The 22,206-nt window shown below is 39.4% G+C and overlaps 1 protein-coding gene across 3 annotated transcripts in view; it reads left to right on the top strand.

Moving 5' to 3' along the window:
- Positions 1-22,206, top strand: part of rbbp5 (retinoblastoma binding protein 5) — a 43,871-nt gene that overhangs the window by 14,022 nt on the left and 7,643 nt on the right. For 2 of the 3 annotated variants that reach the window (XM_059950246.1, XM_059950248.1), the window contains exons 5-14: positions 2,517-2,679; positions 4,173-4,282; positions 5,385-5,504; positions 6,245-6,398; positions 6,737-6,808; positions 13,062-13,179; positions 16,084-16,153; positions 17,290-17,395; positions 19,616-19,739; positions 20,683-20,871. In XM_059950246.1, the coding sequence (XP_059806229.1) occupies positions 2,517-2,679; positions 4,173-4,282; positions 5,385-5,504; positions 6,245-6,398; positions 6,737-6,808; positions 13,062-13,179; positions 16,084-16,153; positions 17,290-17,395; positions 19,616-19,739; positions 20,683-20,871 (1,226 nt within the window). The remainder of the gene's footprint in view (positions 1-2,516; positions 2,680-4,172; positions 4,283-5,384; positions 5,505-6,244; positions 6,399-6,736; positions 6,809-13,061; positions 13,180-16,083; positions 16,154-17,289; positions 17,396-19,615; positions 19,740-20,682; positions 20,872-22,206) is intronic. The other variant, XM_059950247.1, reaches the window with a different exon arrangement.

Here is a 22,206-nt window from a genome sequence, read left to right as displayed (position 1 = left end):
TACCAAACGACAGACAGCTTTTGACTCTCACTCAGGAGGACTTAAAACTAAAAAAAACAAATTCTGGAGCATATGGAGGCAACCGACAGGGAGTTCACAGACAGATTGACCCGGCTGACGATGAACATTGAAAAGCTAACTAACTCTGTTGATGAGGGATTTGCAATGATGAGGAATATGATGCCCCCCCCCCCCCCCCCCCAGTACTTTTCACCACCACAATATCAGCCTCGCAGCCACTGCAATAGCTACACATACGGACTCACGGACCCCCAGCCCCCAGGTGGCCCCACCAACATCTTCCCCACTCCCACAGAGGGGTCACCCTGGAAACATTTCCTACATCCATAGTCTCTTCACAGATGACAGCTACAACTAAATGCAATAAGGCTTGTTACTGGGCAAAAGTGAAATTTGCTGTTACCTCATTTGTTTGCCTTTACTTATGCCATGACTTTCTGTATTATTTTGCTGTATTTAACTTATGCAATAAAATGAGTTACTGGGCAAAAGTGATTTTATTTTTACCTGAGTAAAAGTGAAACTTACAATTTTCCTTTTTTGGCCTTAACATTTTCACGTCTATGCCAAACATAAGCTACTACTTAAAAATGACATTTTGGAAGTAGTGTCAATTGCATCTATTGACTGTTTGCCCAAGCAATACATTAATAAAGCACCTTGTTAAATGTATAAAACATGTCTGCATCAGTGTTATCTTGTATTTGCACACAATGTTACATTAGGCTGTTACACATCTATTGTCAGAGAAGTACTTACTTAAATAGGTAAACCATCTTCATACAAGCAAGGACAGAAAACAGTGCAAAGTGTATAATTATTTATTCAGTAAGTTGTGGGTCAAAATATTTGGTGAGTACATTTCTAACTCTTTTGGCTTCAGTCTCATTGCCGTCTGTTCTGAAATTGTTGGGTTGTGTGAGGGGTTGAAATTCTCTGTTCATACTGCAAAGCTGCAGTAACATTCTGCTTAGGGACAGTCTCCTGAAACTGTCTGCCATTGTTGTTGTGCTGTTGGAGGGTGCATTCAAGAAAACAACGAAATGCCGCACTGCCATTACTATCTGTTCCAGAACGTCATGACAGTGTTTTTAAAAAGCTTCAGTACCCCATACACACTAAACCGTTCAATCGGTGTTTTCAAATCTGCACACTCTGGAGAGAGTTTTAGAAAAGCTCCATTTTCAGGGGAAGAAAAAGCTGTTTCAGTGTGGATGGAGGGTCAAAATGAAGAGAGAAAGCTTCAGGTATGGATTTATCCGGTCTAGTCTAGACATAGTCTTAGACACACACAAAATAATGGAGGAACTCAGCAGGTCAGGCAGCATCTTTGGAAAAGAATAAAAGAGTCAATATTTTGGTCTGAGACCCACCATCAGGACTTTAATACTTAAAGTATTTAATTGGCTGTAAAATATTTTGAAGTTTTTTGAATTTGAAAGGCGGAAGGGAACCTTTTCATTTTTTTTAGAACTGGAAGATCAGAGGTTTAAAGCAAGTCCAGAGGCAGAACAGTGGCAGGGGTTAAAGTGTAAAGAAGAGGGTGGAATGATTAATGGCATTGTGGATATGATGGGCCAGGTAAAAACATCACAAATAAGTTCAGACAACATTCCCAACACTATCATTCGTTAAATTAAAATAATATTGTTGTGACTGTGAACAAAGTCACCAGGAAACAGTGAAGCTGGTGATTTATTCAGCACACTTAAGACACTCTTGGAAGAGGAGGCTTCCTACACTCAAAGTACATCATATTTTTATATCCTTAAGATCAATGGTAACTCAATATAGTTTCAGTGGTTACAATGGCATTATTTACTTCAATACTTTGGGTTGACAGTGCCTCATTTAAGTTGCGTATAATTGCCAAACACTTAAATCCTCACACCAACGTTCCAGTTCCCTAGATTGATTGTTCCCTAGAGCATTCTCTCTAGCTGCATTCATGCATATGCAGCCATCTCAAGTGAATGGGTGTTTGCTAGTTTGTAATCAGCCCCAATCTGTAGCTCCAGGAAGACTGTTGTTCAGAGCTGTATTTTAAATTCAAACCACAATCCACATGCATATCTGAAGACTGGCTACTGTTGGAATTAATATTTGCTATATACCGTAACTCCAGAATATTCTCTAACAGTTTTCAAGCAAGGTTAATAGGTAATTGGTGTGTTCCCAGTCGATGATAACCCTTGATACTAATAGTCTGAATATATGATCTTTGAATTTGAAATACTTTATTGGGTTCTGAGAACCATTTTGGGTTATTACTATGTGATTGAAATGGGTTGTTTCTAAATTATTACAACACATAAAATGCTAGAGGAACTCAGCAGGTCAGGCAGCATTATGGAGGGGAATAAACAGTCAACGTTTCGGGCTGAGACCTCATTGGCCTGCTGAGTTCGTCTGACATTTTGTGTGATTTGCTCTGGATCTCCAGAACCTGCAGAATCTCGTGTCTAATTTTCTGATTTTTATATTTGCACCAACAGGAACAGAGTCCTTGTCTGTCCAATGAAGTGTGCGCCAGTGTTGCTAACTCTCTCTGATTCTAAGCATGTAGTTCTACCTGTAGACGACGATTCAGATCTTAATGTTGTGGCATCTTTTGACCGACGAGGAGAATATATTTACACAGGGAATGCCAAGGGAAAAGTGAGTATTACAAGGAAGTTTGTTAATTTTTGATCTGATTCTTACAGATTCTTTAGGAGACATGTGCTATATTGATTGTGTAATTATACAAATAAAACTTAATTTTCTTTAACACTAATCTTCTAAAAGTAAGCATTTAATTATCTGTTAGCTTCTACGGTTCATTCTGATCTAAGAACTAAATTTCGAAGTTCCTAACCTTTCAACTCTGGCTTTATCTATTAGTCTTTTCACAGCATTGGAGAGGGATATTGGCCTATTTATAAAGCCAAGATATTCTGCAGATCCTGGAAATCCAGAGAAACACACACTAAGTGCTGGAGGAACTGAGCAGGACAGGCAGCATCTATGGACGGGGATAAACCTTTTGGGCAGAGACCCTTCATTAGAACTGGAAAGGAAGGGGAAGAAGCCAGAATGAGAAGGAATGCTGGTTACAATAGAAGCAGGCAGGTGAAGGGTGAAACCAGTGAGGGAGCAGGGAGGGAGTTGAAGTGAGAAACTGGATGGTGATGGGTGGAAAAGGTAAAGGGCCGAAGAAGGAATCTGGAAGGAGAGGGGAGTGGACCATGGCAGAAAGGGAATGTGGGGGGGTGTGGGGCACCAGAGGGGAATGATAGGCAGGTTTGGACAAGCAAAGCAGTAGGAGGGGAGCCAGAATGGGAAGTGGAAAAAGAGCAGTGGGAGGGGGGGGGGGAAGAATGGAGGAAAATTCCCATTAGTTGGAGAAATCAACGCTTGTGCCATCAGGTTGGAGGCTACCTAGATGTAATATGAGATGTTGCTCTTCCAACCTGTGTGTGGCAGTAGACTGAGTTGGATTGGGAAGTAGAATTAAAAGGGGTGGCCCCAGGGAAATCCTGCCTTTTGTGGATGGAGTGAAGGTGCTCAGCCCATCCTCTGGCAAAGCATCCACCTGTTGCCTATTCCTTGCCCTCTTTCTGATATCTGGAAAACAATTTCGCAGATGCAGGTTATGATCCTGTGACTTGCCCCTTGACATCCTCCTCCTCAGAGGTTGGCAGTGAGAAATCTTGTCTCTCAATGAGGAAGAAGGAAAGAGAGATGAACACATCTAATTCTGATCTTCCTTTTGGACGTTCCCAAATAGATGCCGGTAATGGTCGGAACTAAAAGGTCTGTTTAAAGCTTTTAAATTTCCAACTCGATGAACACTGATGTCAGCCGTATTGACCTTATTATTCCACTTGGATGGGTTCGCTTGGTAGGCATGGATTAACAATCAAGCCCAAGGGTTATTTTTAAACTGCTAACCTGATGAGCTTCTCCAAGCTGTCAATGTTTTGTGTGTGGTCATTTTCTGGGTATAGATTTCTTTTGTCTTCTCAGTGGTCTGGCATGCATTTACAATTTTAATTTTATCATTTGCAAATTTACCAGTGGTGAAAAATAACTCGGCCACATAGAGTATTCTAACCTGCAAAACAACTTCCTGTGTGTTGGTAATGCTAAATTGCAGCTTTCATTTTCAGATTCTGGTGTTAAAGACTGATACACAAGAGCTAGTGGCTTCGTTCCGAGTCACAACAGGCACCAGCAATACCACTGCTATAAAGTCCATCGAATTTGCAAGGAAAGGCAGGTGAGAACTTCACTGTTTCTCAGATTTCATTGTTTTGGAGAGAACTTCGGTTTCAGTAGTGCATGTTCGTCAATTCTGCAAAACCTTGTGGTCAAGTGATTGGCCAATGAGAGAATTGAGTTCCACAGAAAACTCACTACTATAATTATATTTGGAAGTTTTTAAATTTTCATGTTTTTCTTCTTGCTTCAGAAGTGTTTTCTTCTCTTTGTCTAAATTAAATGATTCCTCGAGAGCATACTGTCTAATACCAGGTATCCTCTGGCATCTTATGGCTGCTGTTCTGAGCTTTCATGATGCATTGTCAAGCTGGCTGCAGCAATTACAGAAACACCAGTAGGCTGATTCCTGGTATCTGTCCATGCACATTCCTGATCAGATTTGTTGAATTCATTGCAGGGTTGTGGGCTTCACAGACTGAGCCAGCATTTAATTGCCTATCCCTAATTGCCCTTGAAAGGGTGTGGGTGAATTGCCTTCTCAAACCCCTGCAGTCCTTGAGTTATTCAATGTTGTTAGAAAGGGAATTCCAGGATTTTGACCCAGCAACAATGAAGGAATGTTGATATACTTACTTCGAATATGATGTGTGGCTTGGCTGTGGAAGAATGAAGCATTATTCTCCCAGTTTTATAAAAGCTGGAAAAAAAAATCAGACTGTATTCCTCAAAAATTTGTGTTGGAGAACATAATTTGGTCTGATCTATTGAACAGAACTGGAGTAAAATAGACTTAAACCTCCCCTTCAAAACATTCAGTAACCAGGCTGCCTTCCCCTTTCCAGTTCTGATGCAGGGTTTTGGCCCAAAATGTTGACAGTTCTTTCCTCTTCATTCTGCTGTGTTCCTTTAGTTTTTTTGTGTCTTACTCGAGATCTCCAGCATCTGCAGAATCTCTTGTGCTTAGGGTTTTAAATTCTATTTTTCCTTCCTTAATTATAGCCAGTAGACTTTACTATGTTCATTTTGGTTTGTATTTAAACACTTCGTACAGCTCAGCAATGTTAAGGTGCATCTCAGTGTATTTGCTCACATGGTTAATTCTTTCTTTTGTCAGTGTGATGGTGTATTGACTTTCACTGAACTATTTTCCTTCCTGACAGCTGTTTCCTAATCAACACGGCAGACAGAATCATTCGAGTGTACGATGGCCGGGAAATTCTGACCTGTGGACGGGATGGTGAGCCTGAACCCATGCAGAAGCTGCAGGACCTGGTGAACAGGTAATGAAATTCACAACTGAGAAGCAATTTCCGAACAGCTGGTTGTATAACAAAGTGATTCTGTTTGCTACAAACTCAGATGTGAGGTTAGCTGTTTTATGTTCATAATGCTCAAGTTTAAAATTGATTTGAATATCTGATGACAGACATTCAATTTAATTTGTTATTATTGTTCAAAAATCATCAATGAGAATGGACAAGCTTTGTTTTTCTCTATTAGCTTCTCAGATACTTTGCCCACACTTTCCAAAGTTCAAAGTAAATTTTAGTATCAGAGTACATGCATGTCACCACATACAACTCTGAGATTCGTTTTCCTTTGGGCATACTCAGCAAATCTATAGGGTAGTAACAGGATCAATGAAAGATCAAGTAAAACTGCAAGTGCAAATATAAATCGATTGTGGAACTGTCACAATGGATGGGCAAGTGAGTGTAGTTATCCTGTTTTGTTCAAGAGCCTGATGGTTGGGGGGTAGGAACTGTTCTTGAACCATGAAGTGTGAGTCCTGAAATCAATGCCATTTGTTTAACTAATGACCAAAGGAAAAAAAACAGGCTTTGTCGTGGTTTGCTTAAAACATTTGAGTAGGAAATGGGTGGTGAAGGCAACACCAGTTTTCTTCAACTTTTGTCTTTGAAGCAACAATTGTGTGCACTTAAATAGTGTGAAACGGGGCTCAACTTCTGTGATAAGGTCTTTCTAATTTATGTGATCTGGTGATTAATTTCAATCGCAGAACACCTTGGAAAAAGTGCTGTTTCTCTGGTGATGGGGAGTACATCTGTGCTGGATCAGCACGGCAGCATGCCCTCTACATCTGGGAGAAGAGCATTGGAAACCTGGTTAAGATTCTGCACGGCACACGGGGAGAGCTACTGCTGGATGTAGCGGTAAGTAACTAGTTATGAATGGTTCATGTTGTCGTCATCTTAATAGCTAATGGCCTTAAAGAGTTCCTGCCCAGACTCTTAGTAGTATCTGAGTAATCCTACGGAATCCACAGCTAAAAATACATGAACCATAAATTTCAAGCTCTCTGAGAACTCTACTATGCAATGGGCTGGTCGTGTGAACGACCAGTCAGTTGCCATCGTACAGCATTTAAAATATTTGAGACTTTTTAGTTCAAGAGTAATTTATTTTAAAATAATCTATTTTGAAATTTGTGTGTGTTTACAATCAAAGTTGTATGTTTTACTTCATCTTTTTTTTTGATGTTTTAATTTAGTGGCATCCTGTGCGACCGATCATAGCTTCAATATCCAGTGGGGTTGTATCCATTTGGGCTCAGAATCAAGTTGTAAGTGTCCAGAGCTCGTTTTACTTTCTTAAGATACCGGGTCTGTATAGTGCCTTGTTCAGGTGACCTGTGCTAAATGAAAGCAATTAAGTTTCAAGTGTTACGTATTCAGGCAACAATAAATATATGAGTTTGGCAAGGGTTTCTTATAACAAATAACACGTTTATTAAACACCGAAAACAAACCCCCCAAAAGTAAACAAACACTACCGTAACCGGAAACAGCTGCTGAGCGGCTGTTCAAACAGTTCGTAAAGTGATATTCCAAAACAGTTCTGTAAAGTGGTATTGCCAAAACAGTTCTTAAAGTGATATTGCCAAAAGTTCGATATGCTCACAGTCCATTTAAAAGGAGAGACTTTACAGGACGATGTAGGTTCTCTTTCACGTCGCTTGCTTCGATCCCCGACGTCGAACTTCCCACGAAGAATTTACGAAACAGAACGGCTTAAAGGCACTGACCTTTCCTTCTTCACTATCCTCAATCCTTTCTGGTAAACCCAGGGATTAACACGAAGATAGTCAACGAAATCCTTCCAAATAAGGATCAAACAAAGGTCGCCCCCCGTTTCACCGTAGAAAGCGATTCTCCTCGATCTTTAACTTCTGACTTTGAATCTTCACTCTCCTCTAATTCTCAAACTAACAGAATCATAAAGAACCTGCTGGCAATGACCTTTTAAACTTTAGACATTAAATAAAAACTTCATCCTTCAACTAAACTGCGTCATCACTTCAAACACGCAGTGGCATGAAGTCAACCTGGCAAATCCAGCCACGAACTGCCCCTCCTCACAGGGTGGAGTCTACCTTTTATAACCTGTAAAAAAAAACCCGTCACATGATCTCTACTGGCGGGAAAATGACGTCATTCCACCATCACAAAACCATCACCTCAAGTCCAGTACAGCTTCAACCCCAGTCACATGACAAGGGCTCCACTGTCATGTGTCACGAGTACGTAACACCTCCCTCCAAAAAAACATTTTTGGTCTGACAAGAACAAAAATTTTTAACAATTGCTTACAAGAAAAACAAAGGTATAAATTTTATAACATATACAATACACAACACCATCATATAACAGCTTATAAGTCACAATACAGTAGGAGTGTTACAATTGAAAAAAAACCACTCCATAAAAAAAAATTACAGTGTACATTCAACATCGAGATAGACAATCAGCAACCACATTATCTTTACCTTTAATATGAGTCATCACAATATTGTACTCTTGTAACATCAAACTCCAATTTAATAACCTTCTGTTTTTGTTTTTCATCTTACTCAGAAAAACTAACGGATTATGATCAGTGTAAACAATAAGTGGTTTCTGAGTTGTACTAACATATACCTCAAAATATTCCAAAGCTAAAACAAGAGATAACAATTCTTTCTCTATTGTCGAATAATTTCTTTGATGCTTATTAAATTTCTTAGAAAAGTAAGCTACTGGATGATCAACCTCATCACCCTCATTCTAGCGTCTTTATCATACCAAGTCTTCATTTTCTCCTGAGCCAACTTTAAATTTTCCTTAGCTAAACTACAAGCTTTATGTAACCTGTCCTTAAATTTCAACACATAGTCCAACAAATTAGTGTGTACTTCCTTATTAATCCACTGTTCTTTCAACAAAGCTAAAGGTCCTCTAATTCTATGCCCAAACACAAGTTCAAATGGACTAAAACCTAAAGATTCCTGTACCGATTCCCTTACTGCAAATAAAAGTAAGTTTATACCCTCATTCCAGTCACTTTCATTTTCCACACAAAATGTCCTAATCATATTCTTGAGGGTAGAATGAAACCTCTCCAAGGCACCCTGCGATTCTGGATGGTATGCAGACGAAGTGATTTGCTTAGCTCCCAATTTATAAATTATCTGTTGAAACAATCCAGACATAAAATTACTGCCTTGATCAGTTTGTATCTCCTTAGGTAATCCAAAATAAGTAAAAAAATTTATAAGGGCCTTTGTCACAGTCTTAGCTTTTATATTCCTAAGTGGTACTGCCTCTGGAAACCTAGAAGAAGTACACATGATAGTCAACAAATACTGATAACCAGTTTTTGTCTTTGGTAATGGACCAACACAATCTACAATAACTTTAGAAAATGGTTCACCAAATGCTGGGATAGGTTGTAATGGAGCTACTGGTGTAACCTGATTTGGTTTACCCACAATTTGACAAGTATGGCACGTTTTACAAAACATCGCCACATCTTTTCTTAGACCAGGCCAGTAAAAATGTTTTAAAATCTTGTCCACAGTTTTCCTTACCCCTTGATGTCCATCTAAAGGCACACTATGAGCTAAAGTCAAAATCTCATTTCGATAAGCTTTTGGAACAACTACCTGGTAAACAACATTCCAATCCTCACTTGCAGGAATTGTAGGCGATCTCCACTTCCTCATCAACACTCCTTTTTCCAAGTAATATCCTACTGGCACCTTATCAATTTCACTATCTAGTAAAACCTGCTCTTTTAATTTTATAATCTCAGAGTCTCTATTCTGCTCTGCTATCATCTCCTTCCTAGACAAAGATAAATCTTTATAGTCAGACTTACTCCCAGAATCTTGTTCAAACAACGAAGATAAGAAAGTCTCTGACACATCCTCAAAACTCGAATCCTGAGTCGAACAGTCCTGAATAACAACCTCATTCTGCGCATCAATCTTTTTAGCCATAGCTCTAGTCACAACACAGGAAGAATCTGTGTTAGAATTCAACTCTGGTTCCTCTGACTCCATTGTCAAATGCACTTCAGGAAAAACTTGTCCACCTGCCAAGTCATTACCTAACAATAAAGAAATACCCTTCACAGGTAGGCTATGCTGTAATCCTACTTTAACGAATCCAGTAACTAACCCTGATTTTAAATTTACTTTATGTAAATGTACAGGCATAAAATCACTTCCAACACCTCTTATGTAATTTACCTCACCAGTATCAGACTCTTCATTAAACTTCAACACACTGTCTAACATCAATGACTGAGAAGCACCAGTATCCCTAAGGATTTTTATTGGCACCAGAGTAGGTCCTTCCTTCAAGGATACAAACCCTTCAGTTATAAAATGATCATATCCCTTTCTAACTTGGTCAGACTCTAACAAAGCCTCATTTATTTTTATCAAACCCTGTAACTTTACAGGTGCTTCAGTATGTTGCACACAAGCATCTGGAACTGCTTCCTTCTCTTTCTTTTTCAATTTGAACCAGTTAGCTATTACATGGCCAGGCTTCTTACAATAGTTACAAGTAAGACCAAACTGTCTTTCCTTCACAGGCTTTCCTTTCTCATCAACTTTCTCATTAACCTCCAATTTAATTTCAGATTTACCTGGAGTTTCCATATTATTTTTCCTCTTAAAAATTTTGCCCTGAGGAAATTTGTTCTTATGGATCAAAACATACTCATCAGCTAATTTAGCACAGTCCTGCAATTTATCAGTATCCTTCTCATTTAAGTAGGTCCTTACTTCAACAGGAGTGCTTCTTTTAAATTCCTCCATTAAAATCAGCTCTCTCAATGTACCATAGTCCCCATTTACATTTTTAGAAGAAACCCATCTCTCAAAACACATAGCTTTATCATAGGCAAATTCCACATAAGTTTTTTCCACAGACTTTTTCAAACTTCTGAATCTTTCCCTATATGCTTCTGGGACTAACTCATATGCGTTTAAAATATGACTCTTTACAATATCATAATCAAGAGCTTGTGCAGCTGTTAAAGCTGTGTAAACTTGTTGTGCTTTGCCTTTAATTACACTCTGTAACAACACTGACCATTTATCTTTCGGCCACTCTGACATCCGAGCAATAGTTTCAAAATGTTGAAAATACCTTTCCACTTCTGTTTCACTAAATGGAGGGACCAATTTAATTTCTTGACTAGCAACAAACGTTTTTTTAGAACCAGAAGACTGATTTCCAAACTTTAATTCCTCCATTGCATATGCAAATTCTCTCTTCTTTTGTTCTGCCTCCAATTTACACCTCTCCAAATCAGCTTTACTTTGTTCCAATTTCATTTGTTCGATTTGCAACTGCATCTCCAGATTACTTATTTGAAACGACTCTAAAATCGATTCATCAAAAACACCCGAATCCACATAGTGTGACGCGATTTTCCTCTGTATCACAGCCTTAGAAGTAGTCTGCAAAATACCTTTAAGTCGCAATCTACTAGCTAGCTCAAACACCTCAGTTTTTTTTGCCTTCGCCAACACCTCCCCAGCTGGCGAAGCCAGAAACTCATCAATATTCATTGCTGCCGAATACCACAACAAGCCAAACAAAAGAACCGAGTAATCCCCGTTTCCAAAACACCGATTTAAAAGTTAGCAAGCATTCAAACTCAAAAGTTTCAATCCTGGACGAGCCCCCATATTTAATGTTACGTATTCAGGCAACAATAAATATATGAGTTCGGCAAGGGTTTCTTATAACAAATAACACGTTTATTAAACACCGAAAATAAACCCCCCAAAAGTAAACAAACACTACCGTAACCGGAAACAGCTGCTGAGCGGCTGTTCAAACAGTTCGTAAAGTGATATTCCAAAACAGTTCTGTAAAGTGGTATTGTCAAAACAGTTCTTAAAGTGATATTGCCAAAAGTTCGATATGCTCACAGTCCATTTAAAAGGAGAGACTTTACAGGACGATTTAGGTTCTCTTTCACGTCGCTTGCTTCGATCCCCGACGTCGAACTTCCCACGAAGAATTTACGAAACAGAACGGCTTAAAGGCACTGACCTTTCCTTCTTCACTATCCTCAATCCTTTCTGGTAAACCCAGGGATTAACACGAAGATAGTCAACGAAATCCTTCCAAATAAGGATCAAACAAAGGTCGCCCCCCCGTTTCACCGTAGAAAGCGATTCTCCTCGATCTTTAACTTCCGACTTTGAATCTTCACTCTCCTCTAATTCTCAAACTAACAGAATCATAAAGAACCTGCTGGCAATGACCTTTTAAACTTTAGACATTAAATAAAAACTTCATCCTTCAACTAAACTGCGTCATCACTTCAAACACGCAGTGGCATGAAGTCAACCTGGCAAATCCAGCCACGAACTGCCCCTCCTCTACCTTTTATAACCTGTTAAAAAAACCCGTCACATGATCTCTACTGGCGGGAAAATGACGTCATTCCACCATCACAAAACCATCACCTCAAGTCCAGTACAGCTTCAACCCCAGTCACATGACAAGGGCTCCACTGTCATGTGTCACGAGTACGTAACACAAGATCTAAATGTGTGGCCCTTCCATACTCGGTGGCCAGGTTCCAGTGTGAGGCTTGGTCATTGAAGCAAGGTATGTATGAATGGAGGCTTCATAGAACCCTAACCTGAACAGGAGTAGGGGAACAATAAAAACAATGTGGAAATTATTTCAGTATGATAAATAAAAAAGGTCAATGCACTCTTGATCATATCTTTCATTGCCTGAATTGACCAGAAAAGAAAATCTAGCCAGCAGCCAGTTCTAGCCATGAGGAAGTGTTAGAACGTGACTAGTGAACAGATCTTTTCCCCTGTTTCTTCATAGTTGTCTGGTTCAGAAGGTATGGCTGACAGACTGAGTGAACAGTTTGTTGTTTTGGATGGCAGGATATGTCAGTCATTTGTCCTCTAAATTGGCTTTTAAGCAAATTCTACAGTCTTAAAAGCTGTACTTCTTACCCCCCTTTCTTTTTTTTTGCTTTGTTTTATCATCTGGTTCTGGGGGAAAATTCTACAAAGCAAGCCTGTAAAAGTTCAAAGCACAAATAGTATCAAATACATATATGTCACCATATATAATCCTGAAATTCATTTTCTTGCAGGCACTCACAGTAAATACAAAGAAGCACAATAGAATCAATGAAAAACTGCACATAAGCGAAACCAGCAAACTACCAACAGGCAACATATTATGCAAATACAAAAAGGGGGAAAGTAAATATTGAGAACATGAGTGGTATTGTCTGAGCTGAAAATGACTCCGTTGTTTGCAGAATCAATTCAGTATTGGAGTGAGAAGTGGGAATAAATATATAATTTAGTTTGAAGGTAATGGAAGTAAGGTGAATCTTTCACACAGTTTAAGAAACTGCCATGAGCAGCAGTAGAGAGAATGCTTTGTTTTTTCCCTCATGGTTGAGCAAAAAAAGCCTTTTATTTCTGATTTGGATCTTTGTTTTTTTGTATCCTGAGTGAAGCCTGTTTGCCTAATCTGGCTGTATCTTCTTAGGAAAACTGGAGTGCTTTTGCTCCAGACTTCAAAGAGTTAGATGAGAATGTTGAATATGAAGAGAGAGAATCAGAGTTTGATATTGAAGATGAAGATAAGAGTGAACCAGAACAGACTGGTAAGGATACCTGTCAAGTCTTGCAGAGTGGCTATTAATTCATGTGCTAGAACTGCTAAAAATTCAATGTTTCTGTGCTGTGATGAATCCAGTGTATTGAGATTCAAGGATGACCATGGCATCCATGTGTGAACAACCATTCCTCTTATTATACTTTGCAGTCAGGCATTCAGTTCAATGTGCTGCTCACCAATTTTATTTCAGAGGAAATTATATGGAAACAGAAGCTTGCAGCAAGGGGCCTGTGTAGCAGTGCTTGGCCACGCAAACTCCTCAACAATTTTCTGCACGTTCCAGGATCTTTTAACTGAGTCCTTGCAGATACACAATGTGGCAGAGCTTTTCCATGGATCTTTTCTAGTAGTCCATACTGAGAAGCTACCTTTGGTTACCTTGTGACTCAAAAGATTGATTTTCAAATGTATAAGGTCAAATCAATTCTTTCTTACTATACTTGGGGAGCACAGTACACCGGCATGCAAAAGTCTGGGCACCACTGGTCAAAATTTCTGCGGCTGTGAATAGTTAAGTGAGTAGAAGATGAACTGATCTCCAAAAGTCATAAAGTTAAAGATGAAACATTCTTTTCAACATTTTAAGCAAGATTAGTGCATTATTTTTGTACAATTTTAGAGTGAAAAAAAGGAAAGGAGCTCCATGCAAAAGTTTGGGCACCCCAAGAGATTTGAGTTCTCATGTAACTTTTATTAAGGTCTCAAACCCTAATTAGCTTGTTAGGGCTATGGCTTGTTCATAGTCATCATTAGGAAAGGCCAGGTGATGCAAATTTCAAAGCTTTATAAATACCCTGACTCTTCAAACCTTGTCTTAACAATCAGCAGCCATGGGCTCCTCTAAGCAGCTGCCTAGCGCTCTGAAAATTGAAATAAATGATGTCCACAAAGCAGGAGAAGGCTTTAAGAAGATAGCAAAGTGTTTTCAGGTAGCTGTTTCCTCAGTTCATAATGTAATTAAGAAACAGCAGCTAACAGGAATGGAGGAAATTTAGTTGAGGTCTGGAAGACCAAGAAAACTTTCTGAGAGAACTGCTCATAGGATTGCTAGAAAGGCAAATCAAAACCCCCATTTGACTGCAAAAGACCCTCAAGAAGATTTAGCAGACTCTGGAGTGGTGGTGCACCATTCTACAGTGCAGTGACAGCTGCACAAATATGACCTTCATGGAAGAGTCATCAGAAGAAAACCTTTCCTGCGTCCTCACCACAGAATTCAGCATCAGAAGTTTGCAAAGAAACATCTAAACAAGCTGCATTTTGGAAACAAATCCTGTGGACTGATGAAGTTAAAAAAGAACTTTTTGGCTGCAATGAGCAAAGGTATGTTTGGAGAAAAAGGGGTGCAGAATTTCATGATAAAAACACCTCTCCAACTGTTAAGCATGGGGGTAGATCGATGATGCTTTGGGCTTGTGTTGCAGCCAGTGGCACGGGGAACATTTCACTGGTAGAGGGAAGAATGAATTCAATTAAATACCAGCAAATTCTGAGCAAACATCACACTGTTAAATAATAAGTAAATAAATAAATAAAGCTGAAGGTGAAAAGAGGATGGCTTCTACAATAGGATAATGATTCTAAACACACCTCAAAATCCACAGACTACCTCAAGAGGTGCAAGCTGAAGTTTTTGCCATGGCCCTCATAGTCCCCTGACCTAAACATCATTGAAAATCTGTGGATAGACCTCAAAAGAGCAGTGCATGCAAGATGGCCCAAGAATCTCACAGAACTAGAAACTTTTTGCAAGGAAGAATAGGCGAAAATCCCCCAAACAAGAATTGAAAGACTCTTAGCTGGCTACAGAAAGTGTTTACAAGCTTTGATACTTGCCAAAGGGGGTTCTACTAAGTACTGACCATGCAGGGTGCCCAAACTTTTGCTTTGGGCCCTTTTCCTTTTTCTGCTAATTTGAAACTGTAAAAGGTGGAAATAAAAAAAGTAATCTTGCTTAAGATATTAAAGAAATGTGTCATCTTTAACTTTATACCTTTTGGAAATCAGGTAATCTTTTACTTGCTTAGCTATTCACAGTAACAGAAATTTTGACCAGGGCTGCCCTAACTTTTGCATGCCACTGTAGTGCAGTGGTTAGTTAATGCTTAACATTGTGGTTCAATCCCTGCTGCTGACTGTAAGGTGTTTGTACTTCCTTTCTATGACCACAGGGAATTCCACAGGGTGTTCCAACATTCTAGAGACTTACAAGGTAGGGTTGGTGAGTTTGGATAGCACAGGAAGAAAGTTGATACTTGTGGGCTACCCCAGCAATTCTCGGACTTAGCTGATTTTTGTCGCAAACATTGGATGTTTTGCTGTACTTGTAACAAAAAAGCTAATCTCTTTAAATATTTTAGGGCATTTTCTCGATTCTACAGTTCAGCTGGGCTGTCATGTTCTGGTGGATTTGCTTGCTTGATTGTCTTATCACGTTTCAAATTGTGGAATAAATTCCTTTGGTTAATTCCCTTTCAAAAAATTGCCATTTGGTATTCTTTTGGCTTGGATTTAAGAACAAACTGAATGTCTGTTTTGAGTCCATTGCCCTTTACTTCCAAAAAAGCATTGGGGAATTGTTGATGTACGTCTGACTGCATGCATCACCATTCCAGTAAACAAACCAGGTTTGAAACTGCATAGAAGTTAAATAATGGTTTCAAAAGTAATCCTTCAATGAAACTTATTGAAGGTTTCTTTCAGTATTTTGTCAAATTAAAATGCGTGGGTTGTGACAGGCAGCTTTTGTTTTGTGTTTATTGTCATTTTTTTGTGTTTATTATTGCCATCTTTTGTGGTGATAATCTGTTTTATTAAGAACATGTGTCAGGTATCTTTTAATATCAATATTCTTCTAGTTTTACCTCTTCCTGTATGAAATTCTTCCTAGGCGGAGATGCAGCAGAGGATGAAGAAGTTGACGTGACGTCCGTGGATCCTATTGCTGCATTTTGTAGCAGGTAGCTAACTAATTTAGTGTCTGCTGTCGAATAGCACAGCACAGCACATCAAACTTTCATTCTAAGGCTAGGAAATTCCCTTGTATAGCTTGCAGACAATAATTGGTTCAACATCAAATTGGTCCTCTTCCATCTCTTTGGTGTACCTGATGTGTTATTAAATATTTATTTCTGAAACACAGCTGTTGTTGATAAATCCAGTGTTCATTGCTTATTCTGCTGATGGTGAACTGCTGCCTTTCTTCAACTGTTGCAGCTGTGTTGTTGAAGGTGCGCAGGTTTTGTAATAGTTCAGAGACTTCCAGGATGTATGCTGCATGTTATTCTGCATCTGAAGTAGAATTACTCTTCTCTTATTGATCTACATTGAAATTCTTGTAATAAAGCAGAAAATGCTGGAATTACGCATCAGTTCAGACAGCATCTGATGATCTGAAACTTTTAACAAATTTCTTCTCTCCAGACGTGCTGAGTATTCCCATCATTTTCTGTTTTTATTTCAGATTTCCAGAAATTCATGCAACTTTGATGTACGACACAATTATGTACCAAGCTAGTTTATAGGAGGTTATCACATCATGTGGTAGTGGATAGGACCAAATTGTTAGATTAGAGCATCACGGGGTGGCAATAATGGGAATGTATATGTCCAAAATGGTTCAAGCTAGGGAGGATCACACCATTGTGTCTTATTTCTGAATATCTTTCTGTGACGTTCATCTTGGGAATATTTACTCTTCATATTCTAATTTGCCAATATCTGACAAAGGTAGTTTCAGGGTACCTACTGTCTGCTGGAAAGCAATACTTAAAGAAGGTGAAAAAATTGTATGCATTAATCTTGAGATCATTCTCAGGATAAGAAACCTACAACTGAGTGCACGTGGATCAGAATGAGTTGATCCAACGAGTACTATTGAGTACTTCTCCAATACAGAATTACTCCATTCTTGATGTGTATTTCTGTATACATCAATATACAGAAATATATACAGCTATATTCCTAGCAATCTTCAGCATTTTGTCTGGAATCTCAGCTGGAAAAAAAAGTTGCTATTTTTGTTTACTGAATAAAGCAGACTATAAGTTTGAGAGCATCTGCAGTATTGTTTATTGCTTTCTTTGTTTTATTACAGTGATGAAGAATTTGAAGATTGCAAAGCCTTGCTTTACCTTCCAATATCACCAGAAGTGGAAGACCCTGAAGAGAATCCTTATGGACCTCCACCTGAGCCTGTGCAAGTGAGATTGGTGCCTTAGCTCAGGGCCATAATCAGGGAGTTATAGTACACAATTGAACTTCATATCCTCCAAATAATCTCTTGAAGATAGATAACAGGTTACATTAACTGTATTTGTAGTCATAAACAGAAGTGATTCTGCGGATGCTGGAAATCCAGACTAACAGATACTGAATGCTTGAGGACAGGCATCATCTAAAGAGAGGACAGTATTTATAACGTTGTATTTGAGGAGTTTAAGATGGCCTTGTCTTGGAATGTTTCATAATAATTGGATGAATTTGAATATAGTGAGCATAAAGTGAAGTTATATGTTAAGTGTTGAGTGTTTGGGAGGACCAAGTGACTTTGGATGTGGGGTTCCAAACACTACGTTTTTCCTGATCACGTGGTGATGGTGACTGCCGTGATGTGAATGGAATCAGTGATGCAGATTGCCGGGAACGGTAGAGCTGATTGTCATTGTCTGGTCCCTAGCCGGCAGCTCTACCACTCTGGTAATTGACTAACACTCAACAAAACAGGCTGTAACCTGCATGCAGTCATTGAGTCCTAGATTACTTTTCTGCATTATCTTTTAACCCACCTTTTCACCTCAGTTACATTTGCTTGATTCTGCACTTATTTAGCTTCTTTGGTCATTATGTTACACCTTGGAGTTGTGTATCCCAGCATACAGTAGCACCATGGCAGCGTAGTGGTTAGTGGCATGCTACATACCGCTAAATAAATAAATACGCTTGTAGCTGGCTTCATGTTGACCACCTGACATCCTAGAATCACTGGAAATTTACGAGGCATAAGGAAGACATTTAGTCCACCATGCCAGTGTGAAAAGAGTTATCCAGCCTCATCAGATTCAGATTAATTGATTGACACATTAGGATGCAATGAAATTCCTTGTTTATATGAAGCTTGCTGAGTAAGCAGTGTACATGGTAAGAATATGTACAGTGAGTGCAAGACAACAGAATGGTGCAAACACTCCAGCATTTGATCTCTAGTCCTGGAAGTCATGGCTGTTCAAGTATACATCCAAATGATGGTTTCTTCTAGCTTTACACACAGTGACATCCAGATCCCTGTTTCTCCTTGGAAATGAATCTTAAATATTTAGAATCTTAAATATTTACTATAGATCTTATATACTCCTTAATTAAATCCTCCCCTCTTTTACAAAGAGAACTTTCTTGCTCTTCTAATCTTCCCTCAAAGCAGTGATTTTCTGATCTTGACATCTTCATAAGTCCTTGCACCAATCCATTGCAACCAAGTCTGTGCTACTTAGATAGACACCTAAACCCTTGTGCCTACTTAGTAAGATCATGGTTGAATTTTTTTTCCCTATTTTAGCACAATTTCCTGCATTAATCCCAAGTCCTTTGATTCCCTTAATATTAAAAAAAAACTGTCAAATCTCTGATCGTATTACCATCTTTGTGTACACTGATCTTTGCTGGAGAAAATTTAAATTAGGTTTGGAGTTAAATTTTTTTTTGTTATCATCTTCATACTCTTCCATTCAGCCCCATGTTTCTCCAGCACTTCATAGATCTAAAGGTGGATATACTTGCAATAGAGTTTGTGCAGAGTCATTAAATTGTTCCCCCAGGTAAAGTTTTGAGCTGTGAGGAGAGACTTTGTAAGATTTGTGTATGTTAACCTGAATTTCACAGGAGAATTGATTGCACGGTGACAGACTCTGAGGTGGATTTTCAGACTAGGAGCTGAGAGGTTAAATCTTCAGGCCGGAGAATCTTGATCTAGGGCCACATAGGTTCACCACCCTTTGGCTTAACAAATTCCTTCTCATGTCTATTCTAAAGGGCCGTCCTTGTATTCTGAGACTGTGCCCTCTGTTCCTAGACTTTCCCACTATTGGAAAATTCCTCTCCTTCCTCTCCACGTCCACTCTATCTAGGTCTTTTAATAATCGGGTTTCAATGACCCCCCCACCACCCCCCCCCCCCCACTTCCTCTGCACTCCAGTGAATACTGGAGCAGGGCCATCAGACAGCCCTCACACATTAACCCTTTCTTTACCAGGATCATTGCCATCCTTTCTTAGATAAGGGGCCCAAAACTGCTCATAATACCCCAAGTGTGGTCAAACCAATCAATGCCTTATAAAGCTCAGCCATTACGTACTTGCTTTTAAATTCTAGTTCGCTTGAAATGAATGCTAACATTGCATTTGCCTTCCTTTCTAATATCTTGGCAGAACCCTGGAACTGATGAGCTGAACAACCCAGAGAAAAAAAGGCAGGCATCAACTGATGGATCACAACCACTCAAGAAGAAACCTAAGATGACTAATATTGAACTGCAAGGAGTACCATCGGATGGTAATCGATTTACTCATTCTTTATCAGACCAGTTATCAGCAGTTTGCCCTTTGCTCTCTCTGCTGCTTTGTTCAAATGCTTAGTCAGTGAAGGCATCATTTAAAATTTGCCATTGAAGCTCCTCAGAATATTGGGAGGATGTAAGAGGTACAATGATTGAATGATTGTGCTTTTGATTGTACTCAAGTGCCTCATCAGAGTTCTTCATGTTGATGTGTATTTAAAAAAAAGTTGTATCCAAATCTGACCCTCTCCTACCTCCAGCATTCTTGATAAGTCCCAAGAGCCTTTCAATTATTGGTTAGTAATCACAAGTGGGAGCACTGCCTGAGTATCATTACACCCCTTCTTATCTAAAGCATTGGAGGTATTGATTCCTATTGTGGTTCTTCAGTTGTTGAACTAATTTGCCTGAAACAAGGAATTGACTTTAACAGCAAAGTGCCTCTTCTGGCATTATATTAATTGACTGAGGTCTTAAGTTGAGCTGATTAATTTGACTTTTAATAGAATTTACACAGCTCAGAAGGATGGTGGAAGCAGATTCAGTCATAATTTTCTCAAGGTAATTAGATATTTCTTGAAAAGGAAATAAAATGAAGATCTAGGGAAATCATAGTACGGTTACTTGTTCAAATTACAAGTATAATGGCTTTCTGTGTTGTAGAATTATATTTACCTATTAAAATATGTTAATAGGTACATTACTATATATTAATGAGTATAATATATTAGCAGTATTACAACAGCATTTATTTCCTTCCTTGTGAATATTCAGAACTAACTGTCCTTATCATTGTATGATACTCCCAAGAGGTAGAGTGATGTACTGAGTTTTGGGTCTTCCCACTGGTTTGTTTATACCTCTTTCCAACTTTTCTGCTGCTCTTGAACCAGCAGCTTCTAAGGCTAAAGTAACTGGAACCTTGGTTGTCTCTTGCAGAAGTTCACCCATTGCTGGGTGTGAAGGGTGATGGCAAGTCGAAGAAAAAACAAGCGGGCAGACCAAAAGGAACGAAAGGTAAAGAGAAAGATTTCATTAAGTCGAAAGCCTTCAAAGGGGACAGAGGTCAACCTTTGGAAGGAGCAGTGAAGGGCAAGGAGCTGGCGGAAGTGGCCGAGCCACCCGCAGGTAAGGACCACGGTGGGAGCTCCTGCAGCTTGCCTGGTACCTGTGCTTTCCCCTTCCCTCTTCCCTTCATTTCCTCTGGTTCCTGCTCTTGCTTCTTTATGGGGGAGGGTTAGCTATCTGATTGCATGGATTTGCATAGAATTTACAATATATTACCAGGGATGCTCTGTCCAACTGGTCTGCTAATGTATATACTCCATAAAACACTCCTCCCATTTCTCTTCATCCAGTTGTATCAGATAAAACCATAAAATCTAGCAGCAAATTTAGGCCATTTGGCCCATCGAGTCAGCTCCGCCATTTCATCATAGCTGATCCATTTTCTCCTCAGCCCCACTGCCCTGCCTTTTTCCCATAACCCTTTATGCCCTGACTAATCAAGATTCTATCAACCTCTGCATTAAATATACCCAATGATTTGGCCTCCACAGCTGCCTTTAGCAACAAATTCCACAGATTCACCACTCTCTGGCTAAAGAAATTTTTCCTCATCTCTGTTCTAAAAAGACACCACTCTTTTCCGAAGCTGTGTTCTCTGATCTTAGACTCCCCCTCCATAGGAAACATACTCTCCACATACACTCTGACGAGGCCTTTCAACATTTGATAGGTTTCAATGAGGTCATCCCTCATTCTTCTGAATTTCAGGCCCAGAGCCTTCAACTAGTCCTCGTGTGGTAATCTTTTCATTCTGAATCATTCTCATGAACCTCCTCTGAACCCTCTCCAATGTCAGCACATCCTTTCTAAGAAAAGGGGCCCATAGCCTGCTCTCAGTACTCCACATACTCTATGAGGCCTCACCAGTGCTTTATAAAGCCTCAACATTGCATCCTTGCTTTTCTATTCCAGTCTTCAAAATGAATGCTAACATTGCATTTGACTTCCTCAACACTGACTTAATCTGCAAATTAATCTTTAGGGAATCCCGCGTGAGGACTCCCAAGTCCCTTTGCACCTCAGACTTTTGAACTTTCTCTCCGTTTACAAAGTAGTCTATGCTTTTATTTCTTCTACCAAAGTGCACAACCATACACGTCCCGATACTGTTTTCCATCTGCCACTTCTTTGCTCAGTCTCCTAATCTGTCTTAAGTCCTCTTGCAGTCTCCCTGCTTCCTCAACACTACCTGCCTCTCCACCTGCCTTCATATTGTCCACAAATTTGGCCACAAAGCCATCAATTCTGTCATCCAAATCATTGACCTATAATGTGAAAAGAAGTGATCCCAACACAGACCCCTGTGGAACACCAGTAGTCACTGACAGCTGATGAGAAAAGGCTTCCTTATTCTAAAAGTGCATTATTAAGGAGCCTTATTAAAAGGCTCCTGCC

The sequence above is a fragment of the Hypanus sabinus genome, chromosome 25, assembly GCF_030144855.1.
Source record: "Hypanus sabinus isolate sHypSab1 chromosome 25, sHypSab1.hap1, whole genome shotgun sequence".
In the NCBI taxonomy this organism is placed as follows: Eukaryota; Metazoa; Chordata; class Chondrichthyes; order Myliobatiformes; family Dasyatidae; genus Hypanus; species Hypanus sabinus.
Note: the sequence above shows the minus strand (reverse complement) of the source record. Positions and strands in the feature narration are given on the sequence as shown.